At 48.7% G+C, this 14,976-nt stretch overlaps 1 protein-coding gene across 1 annotated transcript in view; it reads right to left on the bottom strand.

Annotated features, from left to right (window-relative positions):
- Positions 1–4,868: 4,868 nt before the first annotated feature.
- Positions 4,869–14,976, bottom strand: part of CCM2L (cerebral cavernous malformation 2-like) — a 16,814-nt gene continuing 6,706 nt past the window's right edge. Inside the window, exons 6-10 of the mRNA XM_008577359.1 lie at positions 11,241–11,432; positions 9,596–9,659; positions 6,733–6,862; positions 6,055–6,193; positions 4,869–5,158 (exon numbers count right to left, since the gene is read on the bottom strand). Of these exons, the coding sequence (XP_008575581.1) occupies positions 4,869–5,158; positions 6,055–6,193; positions 6,733–6,862; positions 9,596–9,659; positions 11,241–11,432 (815 nt within the window). The remainder of the gene's footprint in view (positions 5,159–6,054; positions 6,194–6,732; positions 6,863–9,595; positions 9,660–11,240; positions 11,433–14,976) is intronic.

Raw genomic sequence — 14,976 nt, forward strand, 5'->3', positions numbered from 1 at the left:
AGAGGACCCACCAACAGGCCATCGATTTTTGGTCATTTAGGCCTGATTGGGGTGCTTAACTGAACCTGGAAGCTCCAAGTAACATTATGTCATAGTAATATAAACTCCTAGAATGTAAACTCCAAGAGACCAGGGTTTAAGTGCTAAATTAATAGTTTTGGAATGAATGAGTGTCATCAAAGGATGGGAAACGCTGCTATTTTTGAGCTGGGAGGGAGTCCTCCTCCCCTCCCTCCCCCTTCTAACCTACCCGCACCCCTTCCTTCCTCTTACCCCATCTAAATCAGGTCTTAGCTTCTCTCATCTGGTCCTCATTCCAGCTGCCTTTCCCATTCCCCCACTCCCATACTCTCCTCTTCAGTCCATCCTCTCCAGCAGCTCGATTCACTTCAAGAAGATGCAAGCCCATTAGGTCGCCCCCAATTGCCTACACTTCCTAGCCTGCTCTTCAAGGGCCTTCTTCACCTGCCCCCTCTCTTGTTTCCTCTCCTATAGGTCCTACCTGCCCATCTGTCCCCTACCTCACATACCCCATGTTCCTCCAGCAATAATAGTCACATTCATTGAGCACTTATATATGTACTTTTACATGGATTATATTGTTTAAGCCTCACAACAATCTATGAGATCTCTGAGGGTGATGCTATTATTATCTCCATTTTATAGATAAGGAAATCAAGACCCAGAGACATTTAGGTTCTTACCCCAGGACAGCCAACTAGCAGATGACAGAGTTGGGATTCAAAACCATTCAGTCTGACCCTCTGGCCAGAGCACCTAACCTCTGCATAGTCCTAACCGGCTAAGTCTTGGGGCATGCCCTGGCTCCCCTGCCCTGGCTCACACTGTGACCCCACCTGGAGGGCTGTCCTTTCTATTGTCCACCTGCCAAAAACCTTGTTTGTCCTTCAAGGTCTCACTCATAGTTCACATGCTCTGTGAAGGCTTTTCCAGCTTCTCCAGAAAGAGCTGGTTTTTCACTCTTTGATTTTATAATTGAGAACTTTGTGCTGTGATTATTTGGGGACTTGTCTTCCCTGCCAGACTGCATGCTCCTTCGTGGGTAGAGATTGTGCTGTATCTCTCTCAAGTGTCTAGCACAAAGCCTGGCACAGAGTGGGTACTCTCTAATTGTTTGGTGACTGAATGACAGTGGCCCCAGGACTCCTCAATACACAGTTGGGGAAGAACTGCCAGGAGTCTCCAGTCAGAAGCTGGGAGGGAGGAGGAAGTTGCAGGCAGGGCCCCCAAAAGGGAGAGGCATCCATCTAGAGGGCAGCTGGAGACAATTTTACCAATGTCACCACATGTCCTTGGGTCAGGACTGTCCCCAGGCGATTCAGCTGGTGGGGAAGTTCCATACTTGCACTACTCTTAGAGGCCCTTGGGAACCAGCTGTCCCACCCCCAGGGAGATTTTCCCTCTTGAGATGCCAGGAACTAAACGAGAAGTAAAGCAGCCCTGGCATGGTCTCTGGATGCTACAGGAGGAAGCGCCTGTGCTGCCCCAACGTGGGCCCTTTGGACTTCAGAAACTACAGGGTTACATGGCTTGGTAAGAATGTAGTTTCTGGGTGGGTGAGGACATCCCTGGGGTGTAAGAGAAATTGCCCCATCCCCAGAACTATGGGGTAAGAACCATCCCAGTGCCTCTCAGCAGCCCTGTCACTGTGCCCTGGCAAGGACTGTGAGCAGGTTCTAAGCTTGATTCTCTGAAAAAGCCCTCAAGCCTTTCAGAGGGACCCCTATTTCTTTGGCCCCTATCCCTCACCCAACCAACCTCTTCCTCTATGGCTGCCTCACTCAGGAACTTACTGAGGCTCCCTATAGCTTTGGGTCCAAATGCCTCAGCCTATGATCTTACAACCCAAAGTCTGGGAGACAGGATAGTAGACAGGCTAGGAGCATGGGTTTGGGGTTAGCCCGGTATGAGTTCAAATCCCAGCTCACTGTGTGAACTCGGGTCATTCACTTCACCTCCTTGAGCTCCAGTCCCCTCATCCATAAAATAAGGTTAAAAAAATTTGACAACATCAAAATTTGTTCAATGGAAGGTACCACAGATCAGTTGTTCTCAAAGTGTGGTCTCTGGACCATCAGCATTACTTAGATACTTGTTATGTTAGAAATACAAATTCTCGAGCCCAACCCCTGCTCTACTGTGTCAAAACCTCTGGGAGTGGGGTTCAGCAATCTGTGTTTTAGCAAGTCTTCTGTGAGATTCTGATGCCTGAAACAGTTTGAGAGCCACTGCCATAGATAAACTTAACAGACAGGCAACATACTTGGAGAAGATATTTGGAACATCAATATCTAACAAGGGATTAATATCTAAAATTGGTAATCTACTTTTGCAAATTAACGAGAAAAAGACAAGAAACTGAACAGAAAATGAGCAAAAGATATGAACAAGCAATTCACAGAAGGGGAAGAGCCCAAATGAATGACAATTATAGAAGGAGGTTCAAAATCTCAGGATTAAAACAGAAAAATGCAAATTAAAACAGTGAGATGCCACCTTGCACCCAAACCAATTGTCAAAAATTACAAAGTCAGACGATGTAAAAGCTGATGAAGACGTGGAGAAATAGCATCCTTCATATGCTGCAGATGGAAGCCATTCTGGAAGAATTTAGTGAAATTTAAAATGTATATGCTCTAGGGCCAGCCCATGGCTCACTCGGGAGAGTGCAGTGCTGATAACACCAAGGCCACAGGTTTGGATCCTATATAGGGATGACTGGTTCGCTCAATGGCTGAGTGCGGTGCTGACAACACCAAGACAAGGGTTAAGATCCCCTTACTGGTCATCTTTAAAAAATAAATAAATAAATAAATAAATAAATAAAATGTATATGCTCTGTGATCTAGTAAGTCCACTCTTGGATATAGAGCCCAAAGAAATTTTCACGTAGACCCATGAAAGTCATGTACCAAGATGTTCTTCACAGTGTTGGTTGTGGTAAGAGTGAGTTGGAAGCAACTTGGGTGTCCATTGCCGGGTTAAAGGATAAATAAAACAGTGGTAGCTCAGCTTAGAATATTTTGCAGCAGTTGGATGCAATAAACTACATTTCCCCACAGCAATATGAGTAAACCTTAAAAATATTATGGAGAGAATAAAGGAAGCAACAGAATGAGATTCTCATACAATACCATTCATGCAGCGTAAATATGCACACAGAGCATTTCGTATCTTATGTCCAGGGACATTTATCAGCATGTTGGGATGGCTGCTCATGGTGGGGAGGGGGGAGGAGTGTGGGGAATGCATGGATGGGAGTGGGGTGGAGGGTGGATAAAGCATCAGAAGGGTCTTGCGTGGAACAGTGATAATGGGATGATCATTTGCCACAAACTGATTATGAATCATGAAACTCTCTAGACCTGAAGTCCTAATAACAATATTAGTTGAAAACTGGTGATAACAGTACTAACTTCGTGGTAAGTACATGTCTGGCCATGGAAGGCTTTGTAAAGTTTTACAAATATGTTTTAGTTTTTCTATGCCAGTCTCTAGCCCTCCTCTCATGCTTCGTTCCTTTTAGCCTCCAAGCCTTTTCTGAGGCTGTGCGAGTGCTGTGCAAGTCCTTATTCTGACTTGTCTATCTTTTCAACCTTGCCTTCAGATTTCTTTGACTAACCCCAACCCCTAGATGGCTGTCTGTGCAGTCTTGGGTATTTCTTGTTTGGGGCTCAAGCACAGAGCCAGGCTGGAATAGAGCTGTGAGGGACAAGTCCTGTTTCTTCTTCCCAAACTGTGAGCCCCTGAGGGTATTCTTAACATCTAGGGCTGGCTGGTTTGCTCAGTTGTTACAGCGTGGTGTTCTAACACCAAGGTCAAGGGTTCAGATCCCCCTATCTGCCAGCTGCAAAAAACAAACAAAAAAAATCTCACCCCACCTGTTTCCAATCCATTGTTGCCAGGTAAGACAGGTAAACTGAGAAAGTGTTCAGTGTGGAATGGAAAAGCATTTACTAAGTGCTTATCATATGCTAGACCCAGCAGTAAGGTCTTGACCTTCATTAATCCCCATGACGACCCTGTGAGGTTGTGGAGCTGCCCTCATTGGCCAGACGAGGAAACAGAGGCACAGAGAGGCTAGGACACTAACCAGACACGGGCCCCAGCTCTACTGGCTCCAAATCCAACATCCCAAATCCAAATCTGGCTCCAAATCCAAGATCTAAATAAGCAGCTCGGTCAGAGTCTTAGGGTCAGCACTGGGACCCAGATCACCCACCTGAGTCAACCTTCAGTGAAGGAAAACCTCTACTCCACGTTGATGCAATTTCTGCCACCAAGGGAGGGGAGACCCTGCCATTTACAGCCTTAAAAAGACTCTTCCCACTTTTTAGTATGGTCAGTTTGAGGTCATATCTGAGTTGAATCAGGAGGTTCCCTCAAGTTCCTTCCCCTCTTTTTGAACCTCAGTTTCCCAACCTCTAAAGTAGTATGAACAGTCTCTGGGCTCTGGAAGTTCTTTCCTCAGTCTGCCAGCAGGTGGAGCCCACTCTTTATCCCTCCGTGGGCCTCTAGAAAGCTGCAGAGAAGGGGGCATCCTGGGGCCGAACCTTCAGGGACACTGGAACAAAGTAGGTCCCCTGCCCATCCCCGGGCTGGTCAAGAGTCCTGCCGAGCACCGGGCGACTGCCCAGGGGTTTAGGTTACGGCTTCGCTCGCCCCCTGCAGGACATTCTCGGTACTGCAGGGACCGGAGCCCCAAGAGCAGGGACCGGAACCTGGGTGGAGACACCTGGCCAGGGGGTGAGGAGGGGTCCCTGAGGATGGGGTCCCACAGGCAAGGGCGAGTGGGACTCAGGGGCGGGCTGCCGCCTCCCTTTCCACGCCCTCTTCACGGGCGCTGGCTACAGGTAGTTGTTTTCGGCTGCGTCGCTCCCGTCCCGGGAGTCGTCGTCGTCGGGGGCCAGCGCCTCGATGTCGTGCGTGATGTCGGCCAGCAGCCGGTGGAAGGCCTGCGCCTCGGGCCGCTGCGCCGCGCCGTCGTAGCTGCGCACGGCCGACGCCGACGTGGAGCTCATGCTGCGCTTGATGCGGCCGAAGCTGTCGGTGAGGATGCCGCCCTCGCGGATGCCCACGCCCTCCAGGAAGCCCTCGAAGTAGCCGATGTCCTGGTCTGGGATGAAGGGCCGCATCCCTGCGGGCGGCAGGCAGGGTGATCCCCTGGGCTCAGCCCCTTCCCCTCCCACGGAGGAATCGCCCTCTCTGGAGATGGGAGTTCAAATCCCCGCTCTGCCACTCACTGGCTGCGTGGCCTTGTCCGACTTTCTCCCTGGGCCAGCGAATAATGACACAGTACTCAGCACCCAGGAAATGCTCACTACATCTTTGATTATTATTATTACAACTGTTATATTCCCATTTATTTGCTGCGTGACCTTCATTAAATAACTACTCTGAGCCTCACCTTCCTCACCTGTAAAACTGAGATAATCGCACCTGTACTCCCGGTAGGGCTCTGAGGGTTAAATAACAAGGTACTTAGCACATACTGAGCGCCCATAAACATTAGTTCATTTTACATCTGTCCCTACTTACTAGCTGTGTGACTTCTGCACTTTACTTTCCTCCTCTGAGCCTCAGTTTCCCCACTTACAAAATAGGGACAAATAATAGTATCTACTTCCCAGAACTGGGGGCATTCAATGAGATGATGCTTGGCACATGGTAACTGCCAAACACATGTTAGCTTATTAGTGTCGTTATTCCTGTTGTTTTTAGCCCTCCTGACTAGCTGTGTAACCTTGGACAAGTTCCTTAGCCTCTCTGAGCCTCAGCTTCCTCACAGGGTAAGATGGAAAGAATCATTCCCTCTTCCAGCTTTGCTGTGAAGATGAGATGGCTACATCCATGCTTCTTATCAGCTGTGTTTCCTGGCTCTGTTACACGTCCTTTCCCTCCTCTGCACCTTGGTCTCCTCATCTGCTCCTTGGATCTCATGGTAAAACACTTCCAACCTTGTGCCTGACTGGGAATGGCATGGACCAAGTAGGGGCCTTAGCCAACCCCAGGGGGCTGAGTAAGGGGGCTCACCGAGGAGGAGGAACTTGCGCCTGTCTCCATAGAGTTTCAGCAGGCCTGCACAGTAGTCCTGGATGGGCAGCCCCAGCCGGTACTCTCGAAGCAGCAGCGCAAACTGCTGGATCTCAGGGGGCCCCAGCTTACTCCGCAACTGTGCAGGAACACCATTCAAGATCAATTCCAGAATGCAACCCCACCCAATCCCTGCCTAAAAGCTCCAGAGCCCCCTTTAAGGGCATGAAAACTTTCCTCTGAAAACTCCACAGCCTACGCGGGGGACATCCAGATCCCTTGGGCTAAGAATGGGATGTGGACTCAAGCTGACTTCAAATTCTGGCCCCTTCATTGGTCAGTTCTGTGATCTTGGGTAGGTGACGAGCCCCCTGGCCCCTGCTTTTCTTACCTACAAACTGAGGATAATGGTGGCATCTCCCTCTTGGGCTTGTTGAAAGGATGAAAAGAAATGATGCACGAAAGGTACTTAGAACAGTACCTGGTATATAGCAAGCACTCAATTAATGCTAGCTGACATTAGTTAATGCCTTTCACAAGCCAGCTTCAGTTTGTTCTCCTAACCTCACCTCCTGCCCTGATCTTATGCTGCAGTTATGTCCAGGCCTATGCATGAAATACCCCATGTTTATTCCAGCCCCCAGGCCTTTGCTGGTGCTGTCCCCACGGCCACCTCACCGTGATCATGTAATCCTGTAACTGCTCAAGGCCCAGGCCACTGTGGTCGCTGCTGCTGCAGTGGGAGCCATGAAAAGAGGGTGTGGACGTGCCACTGTAACAAGCTTCAAAAGTGTCCTGGGAGCCATTGCTGTAGGGATAAGAGAAAAGGGGCCTTGAGTCGCCTCCCTTCAGCTCTTCTCCCTGAAGCAGGCTAAAGGAGGGCAGGCACAGCTATGGATGCTCTGGGCCTAGGCCTCCTCCAGACCCCATCTTGGCCTCTAAGGCCTGGCACGATCTGGCCCCTGGCCCCCTCTCAAGCCTTGACTCCCACTGTGTTCTTTGTGCTCCAGCCACCCTGCCTTCTCCTTTTCCTCCGCTATTCCAAGTACCTCCTCACCTCTGGACTTTTGCACATGCTGTCCCTCCCCTGGAATGCCTCTCTCCCCTACCTTTTGCTCAGCTAACTCTTATCATTCAATCCTAAATCACCTCCTCAGGAAAGTGTTCCCTGATCCCCCCAGGCTGGGTTAGACTTTCCGTCAAATGTACTCACTAACTCTGTAGTCTACCCATGACATGAAAGAACTTTCCAGATACCCCACCAAACACCTCTCCAACCACTCTCTCCCACACAGCCTCTGCTGTAGCCACAGTGGCCTCCTGCCTGCTCCTCAAATGCACCAAGCCTTACCCTATTTAGAGTCCTTGAACTTGCAATTCCCTCTCCTGAAATGCCCTTTCATCCTCCAGGTCTTGGTTCAAATGTCATCACTTCTGAGAGGCCTTCCTGATTCCCCAGATGAGACAGGGTCCCCCCCTCAGCCTCTCCTGCAGCACGCTGAGCTTCTCTTAGTGCTTATTACTATTAAATAGTGATTTCTTTACCTCCTGTGCTAAATTACAAACTTGGCAAGAGCAGGGGCCTTGGTTTTCTTCATTTGTTGAGTACCTACTATGTGACAGGCATGTGTCTTGCTGTCTTTTTTTTTTTTCTTTTTGCTCTCTGTCTTGTTTCCTGCTGTATTCCCAGCACACAGCACAGTGCCTGGCACACAGAAGGTACTCAATAAATATTGCCTAATAGATCCCCTTACCAGCCAGCCACACACACACACACACACACACACACACACAAAGCCCAATAAAAAGTCAACCTTGGGCCCCTGGCTCCTGATCTCCAAATTGATCCAGAACCATCTTCCATTATTACATACAGAGAAGCAGTGTAGCTTCATGGTTAATGGTGTGGACTCAGGAGCCAACCTGCTTGCGTTCAAATTCCAGTCCTACAACTTACTAGCTGCTTGACCTTGGGAAGTTAAACTTAATTTTTCTATTTCTCAGTTTTTCCATCTATAAAATGGGATGATAGAAATTGTTGTCATTGTGAGATTTAGAGGAGTTAATATTTGTAAAGCACAGAGTCATGGACTTTAAGTAATAAACAGTAGCCACTGTAATGTTGCTATGTTGACAAAAAAATTAAAAAGTGCTTTAGAGAACAGCACTTGGCAAAGAGCAAGCTCAATAAATGTTCATTATCATGATTTTCATCTCTCCAGCACATATTAGGTTGTTTAAGGACTAGCCTAAGGGTACACAGTATTAGAAAGGCAAATCTATTGTCACTAAAAAGGAAAGAAAAAAAAAGACCAGGACACATATCACTGGCAGAGACTGCTATCTGCCAACCCAGAGTCCGTAGTAATATTACTAGGGTGATCAATTCATACCAGTTTGCCCAGAACTTTCTTGGCTTTATCACTGAGAATCCCATATGCTGGTAAACCCTCGTTGCTGAGAAAATGATTAGTAACCCTAAATAGAACCCTGTGCAATGTTCCCAACTGAAATTGGTTTTAATCCTAAATTTTCCAGCCTTGTTTGCAGCTAGTTATGGCAATGCGGCCATGCTCAGACCAATGAGATATAAGCAGAAGTCATTGGATGGAGATTCTGGCAAAGCTCTTTAAAGAGCTCCCTGGCATGCTACTGTGATGGCTGGAGCTACTGCCACCATCTTGGTCCATGAGATAATCTTGACGATGGAAGCAAGTGCTGAGGAGGGTGGGACAGGAAAAAGAAGCCTGGGCCCCTGATGACCATGAGGCCCTGAATTCCTGCTCTATTTTATGTAAGAGGCAAGAAAAAAAGCTCTGTCCTATTTAAGCTACACTTTTTTTTTCCCCCTTTTTGTCTTTTTTCGTGACCGGTAACGGGATCACAACCCTTGGTGTCACGCCTGCACCACGCTCAACCAGTGAGCGGACCGGTCTCTATATGGGATCCGAACCCTCGGCGGGCAGCGCTCCCAAGCGCCGCACTCTACCGAGTGCACCACGGGGCCGGCCCTAAGCTACACTTTTTTTTTCCCCCTTTTTGTCTTTTTTCGTGACCGGTAACGGGATCACAACCCTTGGTGTCACGCCTGCACCACGCTCAACCAGTGAGCGGACCGGTCTCTATATGGGATCCGAACCCTCGGCGGGCAGCGCTCCCAAGCGCCGCACTCTACCGAGTGCACCACTGGGCCGGCCCTAAGCTACACTTTTTAAGGGTTTTCTATTACATGGAGCCAAAACTAAAGTAAACCAAAATTATTCTTTGACATTAGCTGTGATTTTGGACTCTGGAGGCCCCTGGGCCTGGATGACTGGGAGAGAACTGCAGGCCTATCTGGACCCGGGTCTGGGTTCTGGTGTTCCCCTGGGCCTCTCAGGGCTCTGGATCCTGCAAGCCTGCCACAGCCTGGGGCTCTCCAACCCTCAAGACCTAGTGTCTTGAGATTGGGTCACTTTCCCCTACCCTCTCTGGAGGAGTTACCCTGCTTGTGCAGGAGTAGGGGAGCAAAAGCGGTGTCCCCAACACTGGTGGTACCCACAAGGAGCTGCAGCAGCTGAAGTCAGCATCATAGGCATAAGTCCCATCCGTGTGGCAGCTCTCACCTGTGAACAGCAGACAGAGGGACCGTCAGAGGCAGCAAAGCAGGCACCAGCATCCCTGGTTCCCAAGACCCTGAACTTGGACTTACTCTGGGGTCTAGGCCTCCCCCCCTCAAAAAAAAAACACAGCCAACCTTGGGCACCTCCCCTCCCCTTGCCTGGTTCTCAACTTCCCCACCTTCCTGCCTACCTTATGGGGGCCTTGGAAATAGCAGCTGAAGGAACAGTGAGGGAGTGTTTTGTAAACTGTATCTGCCTGAGGCAGAGAGGAGGAAGGAACTCAAAATATTCAGAGGAAAGAAGCACCACTTACAGAAAACTTGTTCTCTTCCTGGCCCTGTGGTCTCATTTATCCAGGGGCTGGCTTCACTTCTTTTTTTTTTTTTTTTTTAAAGATGACCGGTAAGGGGATCTTAACCCTTGATTTGGTGTTGTCAGCACCACACTCTCCCAAGTGAGCTAACCAGCCATCCCTATATAGGGATCCGAATCCATGGCCTTGGTGTTATCAACACCACACACTCCCAAGTGAACCACAGGCCGGCCCTGGCCTCACCCTTCTGATCTCAGCTCATTCAATGTCACTCCCTCACCCTGACTTCCCAGGCGAAGCAGTTCCTCAGTATATGTTCCCATAGCACAGTGTGTGGTTATCTGTTTGTGTAGTTATTTAATTTCAGCTGGCCTGCCTCAGCAATGCAAGCTTCGTGAAGGCAGGGCCACATCTGATTTTGCTCACCAGTATACCTTGGCAATTAGCCCTGGATCTAACACATAGTAGGTGTTCAATAAGTATTTGCTGAACAAATGAATTTGTTGAAATATTTGTTGAATTATCTCATTTGTTTGCCTATCATCCATGAGTGGGTCGATGAACTATCCCAGCTTCCCAACAGGCACAGCTCCCACAGATGGGAGGGCCTCCAGGAGAGAGCCAGCACCCTGTTGCTGGAACTATGCAAACGGGTCTCGCTGCAGAGGGCTGTGACTGAGGGAATTCATCTAATAGCCTTGAAGGCAGCACGGGGAGTGAAGTTATTACAAATAGAAGCTTTAGAATCAGATAGACCTGGGTTTGAAGCCTTGTGGGACTGGTGGCTCAGTAAGCAGACAATACATGTGTTTAGTTCTCTTCCAATCAAGAACACCAAAAACAGGCCAGCCTGTGGCTCACTCGGGAGAGTGCGGTGCCGATAACACCAAGGCCAGGGGTTTGGATCCCATATAGGGATGGCTAGTTTGCTCACTGGGTGAGCGTGGTGCTGACAACACCAAGTCAAGGGTTAAAATCCCCTTACTGGTCATCTTTAAAAAAAAAAAAAAAGAACACCAAAAGCAACAGAGAGAAAAGTTTGACTCTGAGGAGCTTGTTCTGAATTGGCAACCTGAACATCTTTGAAGAAGCTAGGTTTGAGGTCATCATGAAAATCTACATCTGATTTTACCTACATATTAGGTTACACTGTAATTGTAGAGATCAGGACCCCTAAAGGCCTTCATCAGTCCTGAGTCCTGGGGTATCCTCCCTCCCGTGGCCTTTTAGGATATTTTACAGGAGGAAAGGCCAGGAGTTGGGGTACTCACTGCGGCTGCAGAGCCATGGCCGTTCGGGTGTGGACATGTAGTGGTAGCCGGCCCGGTCCACGCACTCAATGCTCTGATCCCCGTAGATGATCTGGAAGACCTGACAGATGAGCGCACAGGACTCCTCGGCAGCATCCTGGCCCAGGGAGGAGGAGAGAGAGCTCAGTTCTTCACCAATGACCAGGACACCCCCTACTTTTTCAAACACATTATGAGGAGGCTCACAGAGACACACACCTATGGACCCCTTTAAATCAACTTTGAGGACATTTCGAATCAAAATCATATGGTCACTCTCCGGATCTTGCGACCCCTTTATGGAATCCAGTGACAACTCTGACTCCTCTGACATGAAAAATGCACCCCAGATTTCTGGGGGATTCATGGACCCTCCTGAAGCTTATTTAAAATAAGCCTTAATTTAATTTAATATACAGGTATGAAAGCTGAGGCCCAGAGAAGAAAAGTGATTAGCCAGGACCAGAACTGAGGTCTCCTAATACCTAGTAGGATGAGGGATAATTAAGTGTTTCAAAATGTTAGGCTCAACATAATTACTACTGCTCGATGCCATACTTAAAACGGAGCTTCCTGGCACCCAGTGCAAAAATGGAAGAAGTATGAATACATAAAGTTCAATGTCTTATAGAAGGAAGGAGTTTAAGTTCTCCAGTGAAACTTTTTTGAGATTGCAAGTTTGAAGAGGAATTTACCTCTTTAATTTACACAGAAAGACAATAACTGATGAAGAGACCATCCTCATGAAGCTATTTCCTATTTTGTGTCTCTAAAAAAGCCCAAGGTGTAAATTAAAATGTAACTCAGGGGCCGGCCTGTGGCTCACTTGGGAGAGTGCGGTGCTGATAACACCAAGGCCACGGGTTCGGATCCCATATAGAGATGGCCGGTTCGCTCACTGGGTGAGCGTGGTGCTGACAACACCAAGTCAAGGGTTAAGATCCCCTTACCGGTCATCTTTAAAAAAAAAAAAAAAAAAAAAATGTAACTCAGGATAGGCATTTTGGGATAATGGGGATGTACTAATCACTAAACCAAGATCGATCCTTACAATGATGCTACAAAATGGACAGGGCAGAGAGGACCCTTATTTTATAGTTAAAGACATTGAGGTCGAGAATGATTGAGTGACTTGCCAAGGCTCACACAGCAGGTTCATGGCATTAGTTAATACTGGTACCCAGGTTTCTTGACTCCAACTCCTATATCCTCTTTGGGACCATGATGCCTCAGATAGGAGGCCAGAGGCTCAGAGTTGCCCTGGAAAGCAACTCTTTATTTACTCATCCCACAAATTCTCATTTAATCCTACTGCATGTCAGGCACTGTGCCAGGCTCTGTACCCTAAAGCCCTCACAGTCCAGAGGGATAATCAAGGCACACTGTTGCCTCTGTCTGGTATTTCCCTTCCAGGCTCTTCACTCTGACTCCTCCCTCTCCTTCACCTTTCAATTTAAACAGCACTAACTCACTTTCCGTATTGAAAATGGATCTCCCCGGGCCGGCCCGTGGCTCACTTGGGAGAGTGTGGTGCTGATAACACCAAGGCCACGGGTTCGGATCCCATATAGGGATGGCTGGTTAGCTCACTGGCTGAGCGTGGTGCTGACAACACCAAGTCGAGGGTTAAGATCCCCTTACCGGTCATCTTTTAAAAAAAAAAAAAGAAAAAAGAAAATGGATCTCCCCCATTCACTGAAACCAGCTTTTCTCCTCAGTCCCCATGGCAATGTATAATAATATATCATGCATTAATTAATCCATTCATTAAGCAAATGTTTATTGAGCATCTATTATGTACCAGGCACTGTTCTAGATGATGGGGGTACCACACTGAACCACCCAGAACACACAGGTTTCTTGTACTCCTCAAGGAGGTCAGCCTGGACAGAGTGGAGTGCATAAAGTGGGAGTATAGACAGAGATGAGGTCAGAGAGGGAATGGGGTTGGTGACTGAGCACGGATGGCCTTGTAAGCAATTGTAAGGATGACAGCTTTTACTCTGAGTGAAATGAGGAGCCATTGGGAGATTTGGAGCAGTGACACAATGTGACTTATGTGTTAACAGGACCGCTCTGTGTTGGGAAGAGACTGTAAGCAAGGGCTGAACCAGTGAGGGGGTGACTACATGATCCAGATGAGAGAAGGTAGGGCATAGGCCTGGGCGGGGACAATGGCAGATGGGGGGAAGTGGATGGGCTTTGGTTATATATAAAAAATAAGGACCCACATGACTTATTGACAGAGTGGATATGGGGTGTGTGTGTGTGAGAGAGAGAGACAGAGACAGGAGAGCCAAGGAGAACATCAAGGTTTTGGCCTGAGCAACAGAAGGACAGAGCTGCCATTTACTGAGTTGGGGAGACCAAGGGAGTAGCAAGTTTGAGGGAGAAGACTGAGAGCTCAGCTTTGGACGTGTTAGCTTTGAGATGATCATTAGATCTTTGCATGGAGAGGCTGAGTGGAAATTTGGTGAGAGACAGGATTTGGGGAGTTCTAAGTGTTTTAAAAGCCACGAGGCTAGAAATCACCTAGAAATGAGTGTAGATAAAGGAGAAAGGACGACCATGGATTAATAAGCCCAGGGCACTCCAACTTTAAGAGGCTAGAGAGAAGAAGAGGAAGCAGCTCCTGAGAAGGAACCAAGGAAAGCCAAGAGAATGTGTCGAGTTGGAAGCCAAGTGAGAAAGTGTTGCAAGGGGAGGGAATCAGCTATGGTGTCTTTTACTCTCCCTCTAGACAGGCACCGTGCCTGTTTTGTTCACCACTGTTTATATACAGAGGGCATCAGTGGCCCTGAGTCAGAGGAAAAGCTTAGAAGGCTCAAGGCTTGAAGGTATCTGCTAGACTGTAAGCTCCCTAAGGGAGGACACCAAACGTCTGGTTTACCTCTGTATCCATAGCATATAACCCAGTGCCTAGCACATAGTTGGCACTCAATAAACATTGTCACATAAATAAGCAAGGGTGAATGTGGAGGATAGCACGAGGAGGAGGGAAGGCAAGAATGGTAAGGCTTCTGCCTTGGGTGACTACCTGAGTTACCAAGAATACCGGCTCTGAACTTCCTGGGTTTAAATCATGAAATCACCACCTGCCTCCGGTGTGACCTTGCACAAGTTACCTAACCTCTGGATCTGTTTCCTTCTCTATAGAATGGGGAGAATTGTAATATTTGTGAGAATTAAATGAGTTAATGCTATCCTGTGTCTGGCACGGGTTGGCACTCGATTTGCGCTGGTATGATTGGTGTCGTGATTGTTACTGTAGTGGTGCCACTATTGGAGAAGGAGCAGGGCTGGAGGAGGGGGTTAGATCAAGTCTGTTTTGGCCATTCTGAGTTTTCATCCTACTGGGGGAGGGGAGCCAGAGGGAGGTGTCCTGGAGGTGTCCAAGGCTGCAGTTTAGAAGTCATAGGCACACCTGAAAGTCCTGGGTGAGGACGAAGGAGGGAGAAGGGAAAAGGCAGGGGCAACGCTCAGGAACTTCGCGAATGGGATGGGGTGGGGCGGGACGGGGCCCGGAGAGCGGCGTCCCCGAGGCAGGGCTTTGGTGCGCGGGGTGCCCTTTGGGCTCACCCTGTTGGCCACAGCCAGGATGACCAGGTTGCAGTAGGCGTCGGGGCTGGGGTCCTGCGGGTCGAGCGGGTTGGAGCCCGGGTGGCGCCGCTCCCAGCTGCCGCCGCCGCCCGCCTGCCTCCGCTCCCAGCTGCCGCCG

Source organism: Galeopterus variegatus, unplaced genomic scaffold (assembly GCF_000696425.1).
Source record: "Galeopterus variegatus unplaced genomic scaffold, G_variegatus-3.0.2 Scaffold65, whole genome shotgun sequence".
Taxonomy (NCBI): Eukaryota; Metazoa; Chordata; class Mammalia; order Dermoptera; family Cynocephalidae; genus Galeopterus; species Galeopterus variegatus.